General features: G+C 55.1%; 1 protein-coding gene across 17 annotated transcripts in view; it reads left to right on the forward strand.

The window, feature by feature from the left end:
* Window positions 1-6,797: 6,797 nt before the first annotated feature.
* The window catches only part of LOC125686119 (protein MANBAL-like), a 50,450-nt gene continuing 44,209 nt past the window's right edge, over window positions 6,798-13,038 (forward strand). For 14 of the 17 annotated variants that reach the window (XR_007373675.1, XM_048929799.1, XM_048929795.1 and 11 more), the window contains exon 1: window positions 6,798-6,913. Coding sequence is in view for 3 of the 17 variants with exons in the window: in XM_048929792.1 (XP_048785749.1) it covers window positions 9,867-10,016 (150 nt within the window). In the remaining 14 variants the exon portion in view is untranslated. Of the gene's footprint in view, window positions 6,914-9,294; window positions 10,017-13,038 lie in introns of all 17 variants that reach the window. The other 3 variants (XM_048929792.1, XM_048929791.1, XM_048929787.1) reach the window with 1 other exon arrangement.

The following is a 13,038-nucleotide window of genomic DNA, read 5'->3' on the forward strand; positions in this document are numbered from 1 at the left end:
TTCACAGTCTTTTCCTCAACATGACTATGTTATCATAGAATATAGGGTCATCACCCTCTCAGTGAAAAACTTACTTTTAGTATCTAACATAAACCTCCCCAGTCTCAGTTTAAAACCATTCCCCCTTGTTCTGTCACTATCCACCATCATAAACAGCTGTCCTCCCTCCTCTTTGTAAGCTCCTTTCAAGTACTGAAAGGCCACAATGAGGTCTTCCTGCAGCCTTCTCTTCCCCAAGCTTAACAAGCCCAGTTCCCTCAGCCTTTCTTCCTAGCAGAGCTGCTCCAGCCCCCTGATCATGTTAGTGGCCCTCCTCTGAACCCACCCCCAGAGCTCCATGTCCTTCCTGTGCTGTGGGCCCCAGGCCTGGACACAGAGCTGCAGATGGGGCCCCACAAGAGCTGAGTAGAAGGGGACAATCACCTCCCTCTCCCTGCTGGCTCCCTTTCTTAATGCAGCCCAGAACACAACTGGCCTTCTGGGCTGCAGGCGCACACAGCTGACTCATGTCCAGCTTCTCATCCAGCAGGACCCCCAAGACTTTCTCCACAGGGCTGCTCTCAAGAGGTCCTTCTCCAGGTCTGTATAAACACCTTGCATTGTCCCAGATGAAATGCAGCACCTTGCACTCAGCCTTTTTTAACCTCATCAGGTTCACATGGGCCCACTTCTGCAGCCTGTGCAGGTCCCTCTGGATGGCTTCCCTTCCCTCCATGGATCGACTGCACCGCTCAGCTTGGTGTCATTTTTAAACTTGCTGAGGGTGCACTCAATACCATCATCTGCACGGTTGATGAAGACGTTGAAGAGCATCCATGGCAAGACTGACCCTTCAGGGATGCCACTTGTGATCGGTCTCCACCCTGACACAGAATCATTGACCACAACCTTTGGCTGCACCTGACCAGCCAATTCCTAATCCATCGAAAAGTCCAGCCTTCAAATCCACACCTCTCCAATTTAGAGAGAAAGTTGTGGTGAGCTCCGCTTATCCTTCACTAAGCAGCAGTGAATCCCTTTTCCTCTCAGGTCATACAGCTGTTCAGACTTCAGCAAGCACTCCTTAGTCATGGTGAGCAGGATGAGAATTTGTAGGAAAAAGCGATCCCTAGAAATTCTATTTTTGACCCACATATTTTTGGCATTCATGTCCAGATGCCAACCAGCACTTCTGCATTAGAAGTGATTTCATCTGATACAATCTGAAAAGAAAGCCTGACCGCACACCATCACCACATTCCCATGTTCCCATAGGGGTACGTCACAGAATGACAGAATCTCACGATTGTAGGGGTTGGAAGGGACCTCCAGAGATCATCGAGTCCAACCCCCTGCCAAAGCAGGTTCCCTACACCAGGTAGCACAGGTTGGCATCCAGGCAGGTCTTGAACATCTCCAGAGAAGGAGACTCCACCACCTCCCTGGGCAGCCTGTTCCAGTGCTCCGTCACCTCACTGTAAAGAAGTTCTTGTGCACATTGGTTCCTTCATACATTTGTGCGGAACTTCCTATGCTCCAGTTTCTGGCCGTTTCCCCTTGTCCTGTCTCCACTCACCACTGAAAAGAGTCCGTCCTCGCCATTCTGCCCCCCACACCTTAGATATTTATAGACCTGGATCAGGTCCCCTCTCAGTCTCCTCTTCTCAAGGCTGAACAGACCCAGTTCACTCAGCCTTTCTTCATAGCAGAGATGCTCCAGGCCCTTCACCATCTTCGTGGCCCTCTGCTGGACTCTTTCCAAGAGATCCCTGTCTGTTTTGTACTGGGGAGCCCAGAACTGGACGCAGTGCTCCAGATGAGGCCTTACCAGGGCAGAGTAGAGGGGGAGGATCACCTCCTTTGACCTGCTGGCCACGCTCTTTTTAATGCACCCCAGGATGCCATTGGCCCTCTTGGCCACAAGGGCACACTGCTGGCTCATGGCCGACCTGTCGTCCACCAGGACACCCAGGTCCCTTTCCGCAGAGCTCCCCTCCAGCAGCTCATCCCCCAACCTGTAGTGGTGCATGCAATCATTCCTCCCCAGATGCAGGACTCTACACTTGCTGTTGTTAAACCTCATCCGGTTTTTTTCTGCCCAGCTCTCAGCCTATCCAGGTCTTGCTGAATGGCAGCACGGCCTTCAGCCAATCCTCCCAACTTCGTATCATCAGCAAACTTGCTGAGGGTGGCCATTATCCCCTCATCAAGGTCATTGATGAAGATGTTGAACAAGACCGGACCCAGCACAGACCCCTGAGGAACACCGCTGGTTACAGGCCTCCAACCGGACTCTGCACCACCAACAACGACCCTCTGTGCTCTGCCAGTCAGCCAGTTCTCAACCCACCTCACTGTCCACTCATCTATCCCACAATTCCTCAGCTTAGTTATAAGGACGTCATTGGGGACAGTATCAAATGCCTTGCTGAAATCAAGGTAGACTACATCCACTGCTCTCCCCCTATCCACCCAGCCAGAGACAACATCATAGAAGGCTACCAGGTTGGTCAAGCACGACCTCCCCCTTGTGAACCCGTGCTGACTACTCCTGATAACCTCCTCTTCTTCCAGTTGTCTGGAGATGACATCCAGTACAAGCTGTTCCATCACCTTTCCAGGGACAGAGGTGAGGCTGACTGGCCTATAATTGCCTGGGTCTTCCTTCTTGCCTTTTTTGAAGACCGGGGTGACGTTGGCTATCTTCCAGTCTTCAGGCACCTTCCCCGTCTTCCAAGACTTCTCAAAGATGACAGAAAGCGGTTCAGCAATCACCTCTGCCAGCTCCTTCAGCACCCGTGGATTAATCCCATCGGGTCCCATGGATTTCTGAACATTGATGTTGCCTAGGTGCTCCCGGACCACCTCTTCCTGACAGAAGGGGGGTCTTCCATTCCCCAGATCCTCTCACTGATCTCCAGGGTCTCAGATTCCCGAGGGGGAGCTTTTTCACTGAAGACAGAAGCAAAGAAGGCATTCAGTATCTCCGCCTTCTCAGCATCCCCCGTTACCAGAACACCCCCGTCACTTAGCAGGGGAGCCACATTCTCCCTAGTCTTCCTTTTACTGTTAATGTACTTGAAAAAACCTTTTTTATTATCCTTTATCCCCTTTGCCAGATTTAATTCCAGGTGGGCTTTAGCCTTCCTTGTCGCATCCCTGCAGACGCTGACAACATTCCTGTATTCTTCCCAAGTAGTCAGACCCTTTTTCCACATTTCGTGGGCCTTCTTCTTTCCTTTGAGTTTGTGCACGAGCTCCTTGCTCATCCACACAGGTCTCCTGCCACCCTTTCCCGATTTCTTCCTCACAGGGACGCACCGATCCTGAGCTTGGAAGAAGAGCTGCTTAAATGCTGACCAGCTCTCACAGGCCCCCTTGCCTTCCAACACCCTAGCCCATGAGACAGCTCCAAGTAGGCCCCGAAAGAGATCAAAGTTGGCTCTCCTAAAGTCCAGGATAGCAATCCTACTTTTTGCTTTACTTCTTCCACTCAGGATCTTGAACTCCACCATCTCGTGGTCACTACAACCCAAGCTGCCCCCGACCTTTACTTCCCTGACAAGCCCTTCTCTATTAGTGAGAATAAGGTCCAGCAGTACCCCTCTCCTCGTCGATTCCTCAACCACCTGCATCAGGAAGTTGTCTTCAACACATTGCAGGAACCGTCTGGACCGCGCATGCCTGGCCACATTGCTTTTCCAGCAAATATCTGGATGATTGAAGTCCCCCATAAGCACCAGCGCCTGGGATCGTGACGCTGCTTCCAACTGTTTGTGGAAGGCCTCATCAACCTCCTCCTCCTGATCAGGAAGATCAAAAGAATCAGGAAGAGCAAAAATCCAGATTGTAGGAAAAAACACGCATTTGTAGCAGAAAAACCCGTGATTTAAGGGAAAAACAGGGATTTCTGGCAGAAAAAGACATATTTCATGGAAAAACCCCAGTTTTAATGGAAAAGCAGGGATTTCTGTCAGAAAAAGCCATATTTAAGGGGAAAAACAGGGATTTCTAAGAGAAAAAGGCGTATTTCAGAGGAAAAACCCAGATGTAAGGGACAAAACAGATTTCTAGGAGGAAAAGACGTATTTAATGAGAAATAGCCCAGATTTAATGGAAAAACAGGGATTGATGGTAGAAAACCCCAGATTGAAGGGCAAAACAGGGATTTCTTCCAGGAAAAGCCATATTCAATGGGAAAAGCAGGGATTTCTCAGAGAAAAAGCCATATTTAATGGGAAAAGACCCCAGATTTAAGGGGAAAAACAGGCATCTCTAGGAGAAAACCCCAGATTTAAGGGGAGAAACAGGGATTTCCGTGAGAAAAAGCCATATTTAATGGGAAAAGACCCCAGATTTAAGGGGCAAAACAGGGATTTATGGTAGGAAACCCCAGATTTAATGGGAAAAACCCAGATTTAAGGAGAAAAGCAGGGTTTTATGGTAGAAAATTGCAGATTTGAGGGGAAAAAACGGATTTCTAGAAGAAAAAGCCAAATTTAAGGGGAAAAACCCCAGATTTAAGGGACAAGCAGGGATTTCCAGCAGAAAAAAAACCCATATTTAAGGTAAAAAACCCCAGATTAAATGGAAAACCAGGGATTCTGGGGGAGAAAACCCCAGATTTCAGGGGAAAAGCAGGGATTTCGAGCAAAAAAGACCATATTTAAAAAGAAAAAACCCAGATTTAATGGAAAAACAGGGATATTTAGGAGAAAACCCTAGATTTAAGGGGAAAAACAGGGATTTCTAGGAGAAAAAGCCATATTTAAGAGCAAAAACCCAGATTGTAGGGAAAAAACATGCATTTGTAGCAAAAAAATCCGTATTTAAGGTGCACAGCAGGGATTTCTAGCAGAAAAAGCCATATTTAATGGGAGAAACCCCTGATTTGAGGGGCACAACAGGGATTTCTGGCAGAAAAATCCATATTTAAGGGGAAAAACCCGAGATTTAGGGGGAAAAGCAGGGATTTCTGGCAGAAAAATCCATATTTAAGGGGAAAAACAGGGATTTCTAGAAGAAAAAGCCAGATTGAAGGGGAAAAATAGGGATTTCTGGCAGGAAAAGCCATATTTAAGTGGAAAAAGCCTAGATTTAATGGGAAAAACAGGGATTTCTGGGGGAAAAAAAAACCAAGACCTAATTGAAAAACAGGAATTTCTCTCAGGAAAAGCCATAGTTAAGGGGGAAGAACCTGAGATTTAAGGGGACAAACGGGGATTTATGGTAGAAAACCCGAGATTTAAGGGGAAAAACAGGGATTTCTTGCAGAAATGTTTTGTTTGTATATATTAAGCATGATGTAGTGATGTAGAATAACGGGGGGAATGTCATGGTTTTGTGCTTTGGGTTCTCAGCATTGCACACCATCTCATCATGTCATGCACTGGGGGTTTGGCTGCTGATGCTCAAGTTGCGGGTGCCTGTCTGGAGGAGAAGAACCACGTTTCCCCAGGGGGCTTTGCGGTCAGCAAGGACACACAGCTCCTGGCCAAGTCCCCTGATGTTCTCGTCTTCGCCTGCGCTTCTCCGCCTGCTTTTCTTCCTGGGCTCAACTGGACTGCAGTTCTCAGCTCAGCGCTGTGGTGAGGCCTATCCACCTTTCAGACACACTCTCTCTCTCTCTCGCTCTCATTCTATTTTGCTGATACCATATTTAGTAAATTAGTTTGTTGCACCTCAGATCATTGCCACTGTTTTTAATCATTTTGGGTTCCCGTTTCCCTTTTCCGGTCCCGCGGATCCCTCCGCCCCGCTGGTCATGGAACCGGGCCGAAGCAGCCCATCAAGCACTGACATTGAGGCATCTCCACTTGAGAGCTGGATAGAGAGCGGGGAGAGAAAGAAAGGGGAAGGGAGGGGAGAGGAGGAGAGGGGAACAGAGGGGAAGGAAGGAAGAAAGGGAAGGAAAAGGGCAGTGTGAAGGGGAAGAGAAGGAAGAGAAAAGGAAAGGAAAAGCCAAGAGAAGAAAGGAAGAGAAAGGAAAAGGAAAGGGAAGAGAAAGAAGGGAAAGGAAAAGGGGGAGGAAGGAGAAGGAGAGAAGGAGAAAAGTCGCGCGGCTCCGGCGCCATCCGAGAGGAATCCGGCCCCACTCCACCCCCAGGCCCCGGCCGCCCGCAGGCCGCCCATAGCAACGTGACGCCGCAGGCGGTTGCTAGGGCCCGGGCCGGAAGTGCTTCGTGCCGGCGGAGAGCACTTCCGGGGCGGCGCGGCTCGGAGCGGTGAGCGGGGCCGGGAGGAGCGGGCTCCGTGCCGGGAACCGGGTCGGGCCTCGGCGCGGGGGCATAGAGGGGCTGTCGGGGGAGGAGCTGGCGGCGCCGCCGGCAGCCAGAGGCGGGTCCCGGCTGGCGGCTTAGCGGGCCGCGCGGCCTCGCGAGGGCTGCGGGTGCCGGGGCGCAGCCCGAGGCGAACGGGGCGGCTCCCGGGCGGCGGCAGCGCCGCGCTCCGTCGCGCGGTGGGAGCCGTCGCGCTGCGATCCGGTGCCGTCGCTCTTCGTTTGGACGTGGCGGGGAAGCCGGCGTCTCGCTCGCTCTCGCTGAGCGTCGTTTTCATGGCGGTGGTCCTTGGAGATGGCGGCGGGGAAGCGCGGGGCTCCGTCCGGATGGCGAGTTTGGCTTTTGGCCTCGCTCGGTGGAGTTTTGCTTTCGGCCCGGAGTGCGCCGGCAGGAGGCTGCGGATGGCGGGGCCTGATGGTGCAGCAAGGATGGCGATGGGCTCCTGTGGCTGCGGCGTCGGCCGGCCGGAAAAGCGTGGCTGGAGTCTGATTCCTTTTCTGATTGCCTTTTCTGATGCACTGTTGTGCGTTGGTGTTTCAGGTGTGTGAATAAGGACTCCCCGCTGGAATTTGTGCCGAGCAAAGCTGGACGAGGAGTGGATCCACGCACGTGCCTGGTACTCTGTTTGAGTGGGGGAGGAGCAGGCACGGCTGAAGGTTTGTCCCTGGCTCTGGATGTCAGTGAGCGGGATGAGTGCGGGCTGAAGTTCTGTGTGATTCTGTTTGTTGCTTGGGAAGGGCTGCCCTGATGGATTGGTGGGAGGGAGGGCGGGTGAGAGAGATGTGAAAGCGGCAAGCAGTGAGGAGCGCGCGTGGCGTCTCTGCCCGCTTTGGTGGCGCTGTTCTTAGTCTTTGGGCGCACAGTGAGGCTGTGTCCAGCGTCCCAATTCAAAGGCAGGATTCGATCCAGTCTCAGCCCATCCGTCCCAGGCAAACGCTTCTCTGAGCTGGTCCTCTGAGCCAGCAGCGTCAGGGATTTCAGTGTGTGTGTGTGTGTGTGTGTGTGTGTGTCAGTAGCTGGCAGCACTTGAAGTTGGGAAGGCCTTGGTGTGTTTTTATGTTGCCAATAGGATGCCACCCTTGAGCTGCATTAGAAGCAAGCGTTCGTGTGTGGGGCTGGTCACAGTTGGACTCGGTGGCCTTTGTGGGTCCTGTCCAGCCTTGGCTGCTCTCTGGTTGTATGAGCAGAGGCTGGGGCTGATTTGGCGCAAGCTCCCATTCTGCGTTCGGCATCGGAGGTGCTGTCAGGAGCCGAGCTGGGTGCCGTGGGGGGCAGCTCCCAGTGAACGTGTTGGCCCACGCAGCCGCTGCAGGCTGTGCTTTTGCTGGTTTGGCACAAAGCCCCGCTCGGTCCGTATGGACGCAGCCACGGTGGCAAGAAGAGCGAGCAGGTGCTTTCCCAGCCGTGTCTCAGCACAGCAGCCAGAGCTTCCTGCGCACGGCCGTAGCGCTCCCGCTGCTCTCGGCAGGCACGGCAGCCTGCGTCCCGCATCAGGTGTCTGCCTGTTAGCCTGGTTTTCCCTCGTCCCCTGCCAAGAGAAAGTGCAAAGCAGAGAAGCTGTGTGGGAGCTGGCAGAAGCTGCCCCCGCTGATGTAGGCTGCAGGGCTTTATAAGCGAGGCGAGTAACAAACAGCCTTGCTGAGGAAGCTTGTTCCCTATACTGTATTCCCTCAGAGACTCAGAAAGTTTTGTTGAGAACTCCCTTGGATGTATTTACGTAAGTAATGTTTGAGTGCCCAGACGCTCACTGTTTGAGCCGCAGGAAGAGGCGCTGGGTGCTGAAATGGAAGCCGGGGCTTCTGTCTCCCCGCAGGCAGGCACCGTCAGGTCTGATCTGGAGCGCGCTGTTGTTTGCGCTGACCTCAGGAGATCCCTGAGCGTGCCCTGAGTGTTGTGTGCTGCGTGGCCCAGCACCAGAAGGGGATTCCCACGTGGCAGGAGAGAGAGGGCGAAGGAGGCCGAGGGCCCTTTTCTCGGGGCCGGCTCCTGTGTGGCCTCTTGCTTGCCGGAGAGAAGGGCTGCCCGCTGGGCACAGGGGGTGCCTTCTAGCTGCCGTCCCGTGCCCTGTCCTGCAGCCCCCTCCTCATGCTATGTGGAACGCCATGGCCAGCAGTGCGGCTGCCATTTTAGAACCTTCGCCGCATCACAGCCGTCACCTTGGTCACCGCTGCCCCGGCCAACGCACTCGCCTCTGAGAGCTCTGGCAGCCATGTCAGGAGCAAAGAGAGCGAGGGGTGAAGCTTGCCCAATTTCCAATAGGAAGGGAGAGCTGGGGGCCCCAGAAGCGAAGAGGAGGAGGGGGGCCGCCTTGAAGATCAAGCGGAGGAGGAAGGAAAAGAGAGTGCGTTTCCATCGCGCCTGGACCAGCGCTGTGACCACCTCCGTGGAGCCCATGGAGGTGGATCCACCTCTGGATGAGCCCATGGAGGTGGATCCACCTCCGGATGAGCCCATGGAGGTGGATCCGCCTGCGGCACAGCTGGCCTGGCACCACACCACCGTGCCAGGCCCCGCATCGGCGCCGTCCCACCGCCGCTGGTCCAGGCGCTCGGCTCCCTACCCGCTGCGCGGCCCCCGCCCCCAGCATTAGCTGGGTGGCATTAGTTTCCATCAGCTCCTCCTCTGGAGCCAATTCTGCGGGCCCCCAGCTCCATCTTCACCCTGTTATGTCCCCGTCCCTGTTTTTCTTGTTGATTTTAGTGTTAAGTTTAGTGTTAGTGTTAGGAGTAGGTTATTGTTCATGTTTTAGAGTTAGGTATAGGTTACTCGTAGTCTTTTAGTGTTAGGCATAGGTTCCTGTTCTTCTGTTCGAGTTAGGCATAGGTTAGTTGTAGTCTTTTAGTGTTAGGCATAGGTTCCTGTTCATACTTGACAGTTAGGGGTGGATTGCTGGTGTCAGGTGGAAGTGAGCAGCGCTCACTCGGTAAGCACACGGCTGATTGATCGTGCGAAGACATGAGTGCGAGTGCCGTGAGCACGGAGGCCCGATGGCATCTTGGATGGATTGAATTTGCAGCTTGTGACTTTTGTGTTGCAGACCGTCGAGGAGCAGAGTGTGAGTGGCTGCGACCTTGCGTTGGGCCTCAGGAGAACAGTGTGTGACTGTGTCTCGAGCATCCTGCGTGGCCGTTGCCAGGTAGGTGTGCCTTCCTTTGCAGTAAGCAGTGCTTAGGCGTGAGCCCAGCTCATCCCCCTGTCCTCAGCAGGTGGGCTTTCTGCGTGCTTTATTGCTGTGCTTGGTGCCGTCCGGCACAGCAGCAGCAAGGCCGTGAACACGTACGTAGCCAGGTAGATGCAAATGTGCAAGTGATGGTATGAATACTCTTGTTGTTAGTGTTCATGAGACAGTGGTCGTGCGTGTGTGATCAAGCTCAGGGAGAAGTTGATTCTTGCGTGTTCAGCTGTTGCTGAAATGCAAGTTTGGCGTCCCTGCTTGTGGTTGGGTCGGAAGACCAAGGATATGTTCAGAGCACGTCTGTGAGTCAGGCTGGGAGGTTTTGCTAGCAGGAAGTCACAGCGTCGGAGCGCACGAATGGAATGATGGCTCTCGTTTCCCCCTTGTAGAAAGCAGCCTCCTGGAGAGCAGCAGAGCAGCAGGCTGTCTGCGCTATGGCCGCTGAACTGCATTTCTCGCCCCGTGAGATCCCTGAGCCCACGCTGATGGAGAACGTGCTGCGCTCCGGCCTCTTCTTTGGAGCCGTTTTGCAGCTTGTGTGCGTGCTGGCCATAACCCTGCCAGTTCCCAAGTGCCCAGAGACAGTAAGTAGCGCTCTGTTTGATAGAGGTTGATAGAAATGCTGAGGAAATGGGCTGGGAGGGAAGCAGCTGGAGCCGTGGCCTACGGTAGCGCGCCGCGGCATTGCTGAGAGTGCGGCAGTTTGTTCTGTCCTTCCTTGGGCGTGCGTGCTGTTCCTGGTGGCACGCAAGGAGCCTGGAGGTGCAAGCTCATCTTATGGTGGTGCTGCTGCTGGTGCTGCTGGTGCTGCTGCTTCTGTGGGCTGTGAGTGGCAGGCAGGGCGTCCCCCTGTGCAGGGACTGCCTTGCAGGCAAGGCCTGTAGACTGTAGCTTCCGTGGGATTTTGGGGAACAAGAGAGAGGTGGAGTTTCTGTTGTGCCCTGATGTCAGGAAGGCAGTGTGCAGCAGTGGCACCCAAAGCTGCCCAGTCAGGTGTCTTGAGCTCCCAAAGCGAGCTGTCAGGCAATTGTCAGAAAGTTCCCTGACTGTTTGTGAATTGATTCCTGTAGGACTGGGACGGCTTGGAGTCTAAGACTTGGGAGACGGTGAAGAAACCAAAGGCAAGTGCTGCACAGCTAAGCAAGAAAGCCAAGAAGGAAAGCAAAAAGCAACGGTGAGGGCTTGAGCGCTAAGCCTCAAAGGCCAAAGGAAGCAGCGGGAATGCTTGCTGAGAGGTGCTCCAAAGGCAGCGCACTGTCCGTCTGGTTTTGTGGCGTGGCCGTGCTTTCCCTTGCCCGGACATTGGAGAGGAACTGAGGAAGCTGGAAGGGCTTCTGATGCGTGACAAACAAATCGGACTTTGCCTGTGCGGGATTTCATGTGTGGCAAGAGCTGGGGACGCCGCATTCCTTCAGGGTCCTTCAGCTCGATAGCTGTTTCAGAATGTTGATGATGAGGTGAACTTACCGCATGTGGTTGGTCATGAGCGGTATCCAGGCTATTTTATTTTCTGTTGACATATCTACAAAAGGCAACCCAAATCCCTTTGTTTAAAATAAAAGGGAAAGCAACCTTTTACACCTGGTGCTGCCTCTTTCAGTAGCTGGTCCAAACATGCCTGGCTTGGGCTGGCAGTGGCAGGGCGATGAACCGGCCGGCTTCACGTCCCTCCGTGGAGATGGAGCTGCTTTTCCCGCGTTTCCATGTTGGTCTTGCCAAGTGGTGGCCTTTCAGCCAACGCGTAAGTGCTAGCGAAGCGTGTGAGCATCAGCTTGCTCTGTGAGGCCTGAGAGCAACAAAAGGAGAGGAAGCAGCGCGCGAGGAAGCAAGGTGTCCCTGCACTCAGCCCCTTGAGCTTGTCTCTCCAGCTTGCCTGGTGACTTTTTCAGCCTTGTGTAGCACTGACTGTTCCTGCTTGCCCTGGGAAGGCCAGCTGCAGCTGCGGGCAGCCGTGGCCTGCACGTCAGGCTCCCGTTGAGCCGCGAGGAGTTCAAGTGCGGGTGGGCTGGTGTGAAGAGCAGCGCTGGGAGTGGGGCAGGAGGAGAGGGCAGCGGGAGGGCTGCAGGTGAGCGCGCCTCGGGCCCAGAGCTCAGGCGTGAGCCGGGAGGGCAGCGAGCCGTGCTGCGCTGCTTCAGCTGCAATGGCTTTGAGCGCGTCATGGGCAGCGCCGCGTGTTGAGCGTCTGGGTGCTGCGAGGGCACCTTGCTGAGCCGGAGCCCGAGAGAGGACAGGAGAGGAGAGCAGAGGAGAGGCTGCACGTCAAGAGTGTCTGCCTGCCATTTTGGCTTGGCGCGTCGGCGTCTTCCTCCTTCCACGAAGGAGCCTGCACGGTGCACTGGGTCCAGCGTGCTACACGGCACTGCCTTCTGCTGCCTGCCTGCCTGCCCGCCTGCCTGCCTACTGCCCTGCTGGAGGGGAAAGAGCGGATTGTCGGGCTGCGTGCAGCCAAGGAGCTGGCTGCCAAGGAGGGAAACGGAGTATTGAGGAGCGGTTAGTGCGTGTTAGGTTTGGGTGTGGATGCAGCGGGGGCTGAGTCACCTCCATCAGCTGGTGGGGGCTGGGGCCGAGCCCGGTGCATGGGGCTGCGCTGTGGGCAGGAGGGCTGCGGGGCTGGGGCAGTGGTGTGGGTGCAGCACATGGGGTCGTGAGAGGGCGTGCAGCAGGGAGGGCGTTGGGCCCGAGCCGCGCTCGTGTTTGTGGCAGCACAGGGGCTGCAGGGGATGGCAGGAGCGCAGAGCAGAGCGGGGAGAGCCGGGCTGTATGAAGGCCAGGGCATGAAATCTTGCCTTGGCAGCTACGTAGCTGCTGAGCTTTTCCCCCAAGTCTTCAGACTGTGGGGTGATAAGGCTCCGCAGCAAAGGCAGCCGGGCCCTCCTGATACTTGGGGGTTAGGAAAGGGCAAAACAAATGAGTGTCTTTCAAGAGCACAAAGCAGTGAAGCAGAGCACAAGCCATTTATTGCCTGCGTAGGTGATCTTCTCCAGGCATGTCCATTGGAGATGTGCAGACTGAGTGTGGACAGAAAGCAAAGGGAAGGGAAGGGAGAGGAGGGGAAGAAAGTAAGAAATGAAAGGAAAGAGAAAGGGAAATGTGAAGGGGAAGAGAGAAAGAGAAAAGGAAAGGAAGAGAAAAGAGAAGCAAGGCAAAGAAAAGAAAGGCAAAGGAAAGCAAAAGGGGGCAAAGGGAAAAGGCAGAGAAGGAGAAGAAGACAAGTTGCATGCCGCCGGCGCCAGCCGAGGGGAATCCGGCAGCGGACCCCCGCAGCTGCCGCTCCCCCTCCTGCAGGCCCCGGGCCGCCCCCAGGCCGGCCTTAGCAACGTGAGGCCGCAGGCGGTTGGTAGGGCCGGGGCAGGAAGTGCTTCGTGGCGGCGGAGAGCACTTCCGGGGCAGCGCGGCATGGCGGCGCCGGGCCGGTGAGCGGGGCCGGGAGGAGCGGGCTGTGTGCTGGGAGCGGGGTCGGGCCTCGGTGCGGGGGCATGGAGGGGCGCTCGGGGGAGGAGCTGGCGGTGCTGCCGGCACGCAGAGGCGATGCGTGCGGCGCCGGCGAGTGGTGCGGGGTCGGGGGGCAGCTTCCTCTCAGGGAAGGCCGTGCGAGTGCGGAGCTTT

This window comes from Lagopus muta, chromosome 32 (genome assembly GCF_023343835.1).
Source record: "Lagopus muta isolate bLagMut1 chromosome 32, bLagMut1 primary, whole genome shotgun sequence".
Taxonomy (NCBI): Eukaryota; Metazoa; Chordata; class Aves; order Galliformes; family Phasianidae; genus Lagopus; species Lagopus muta.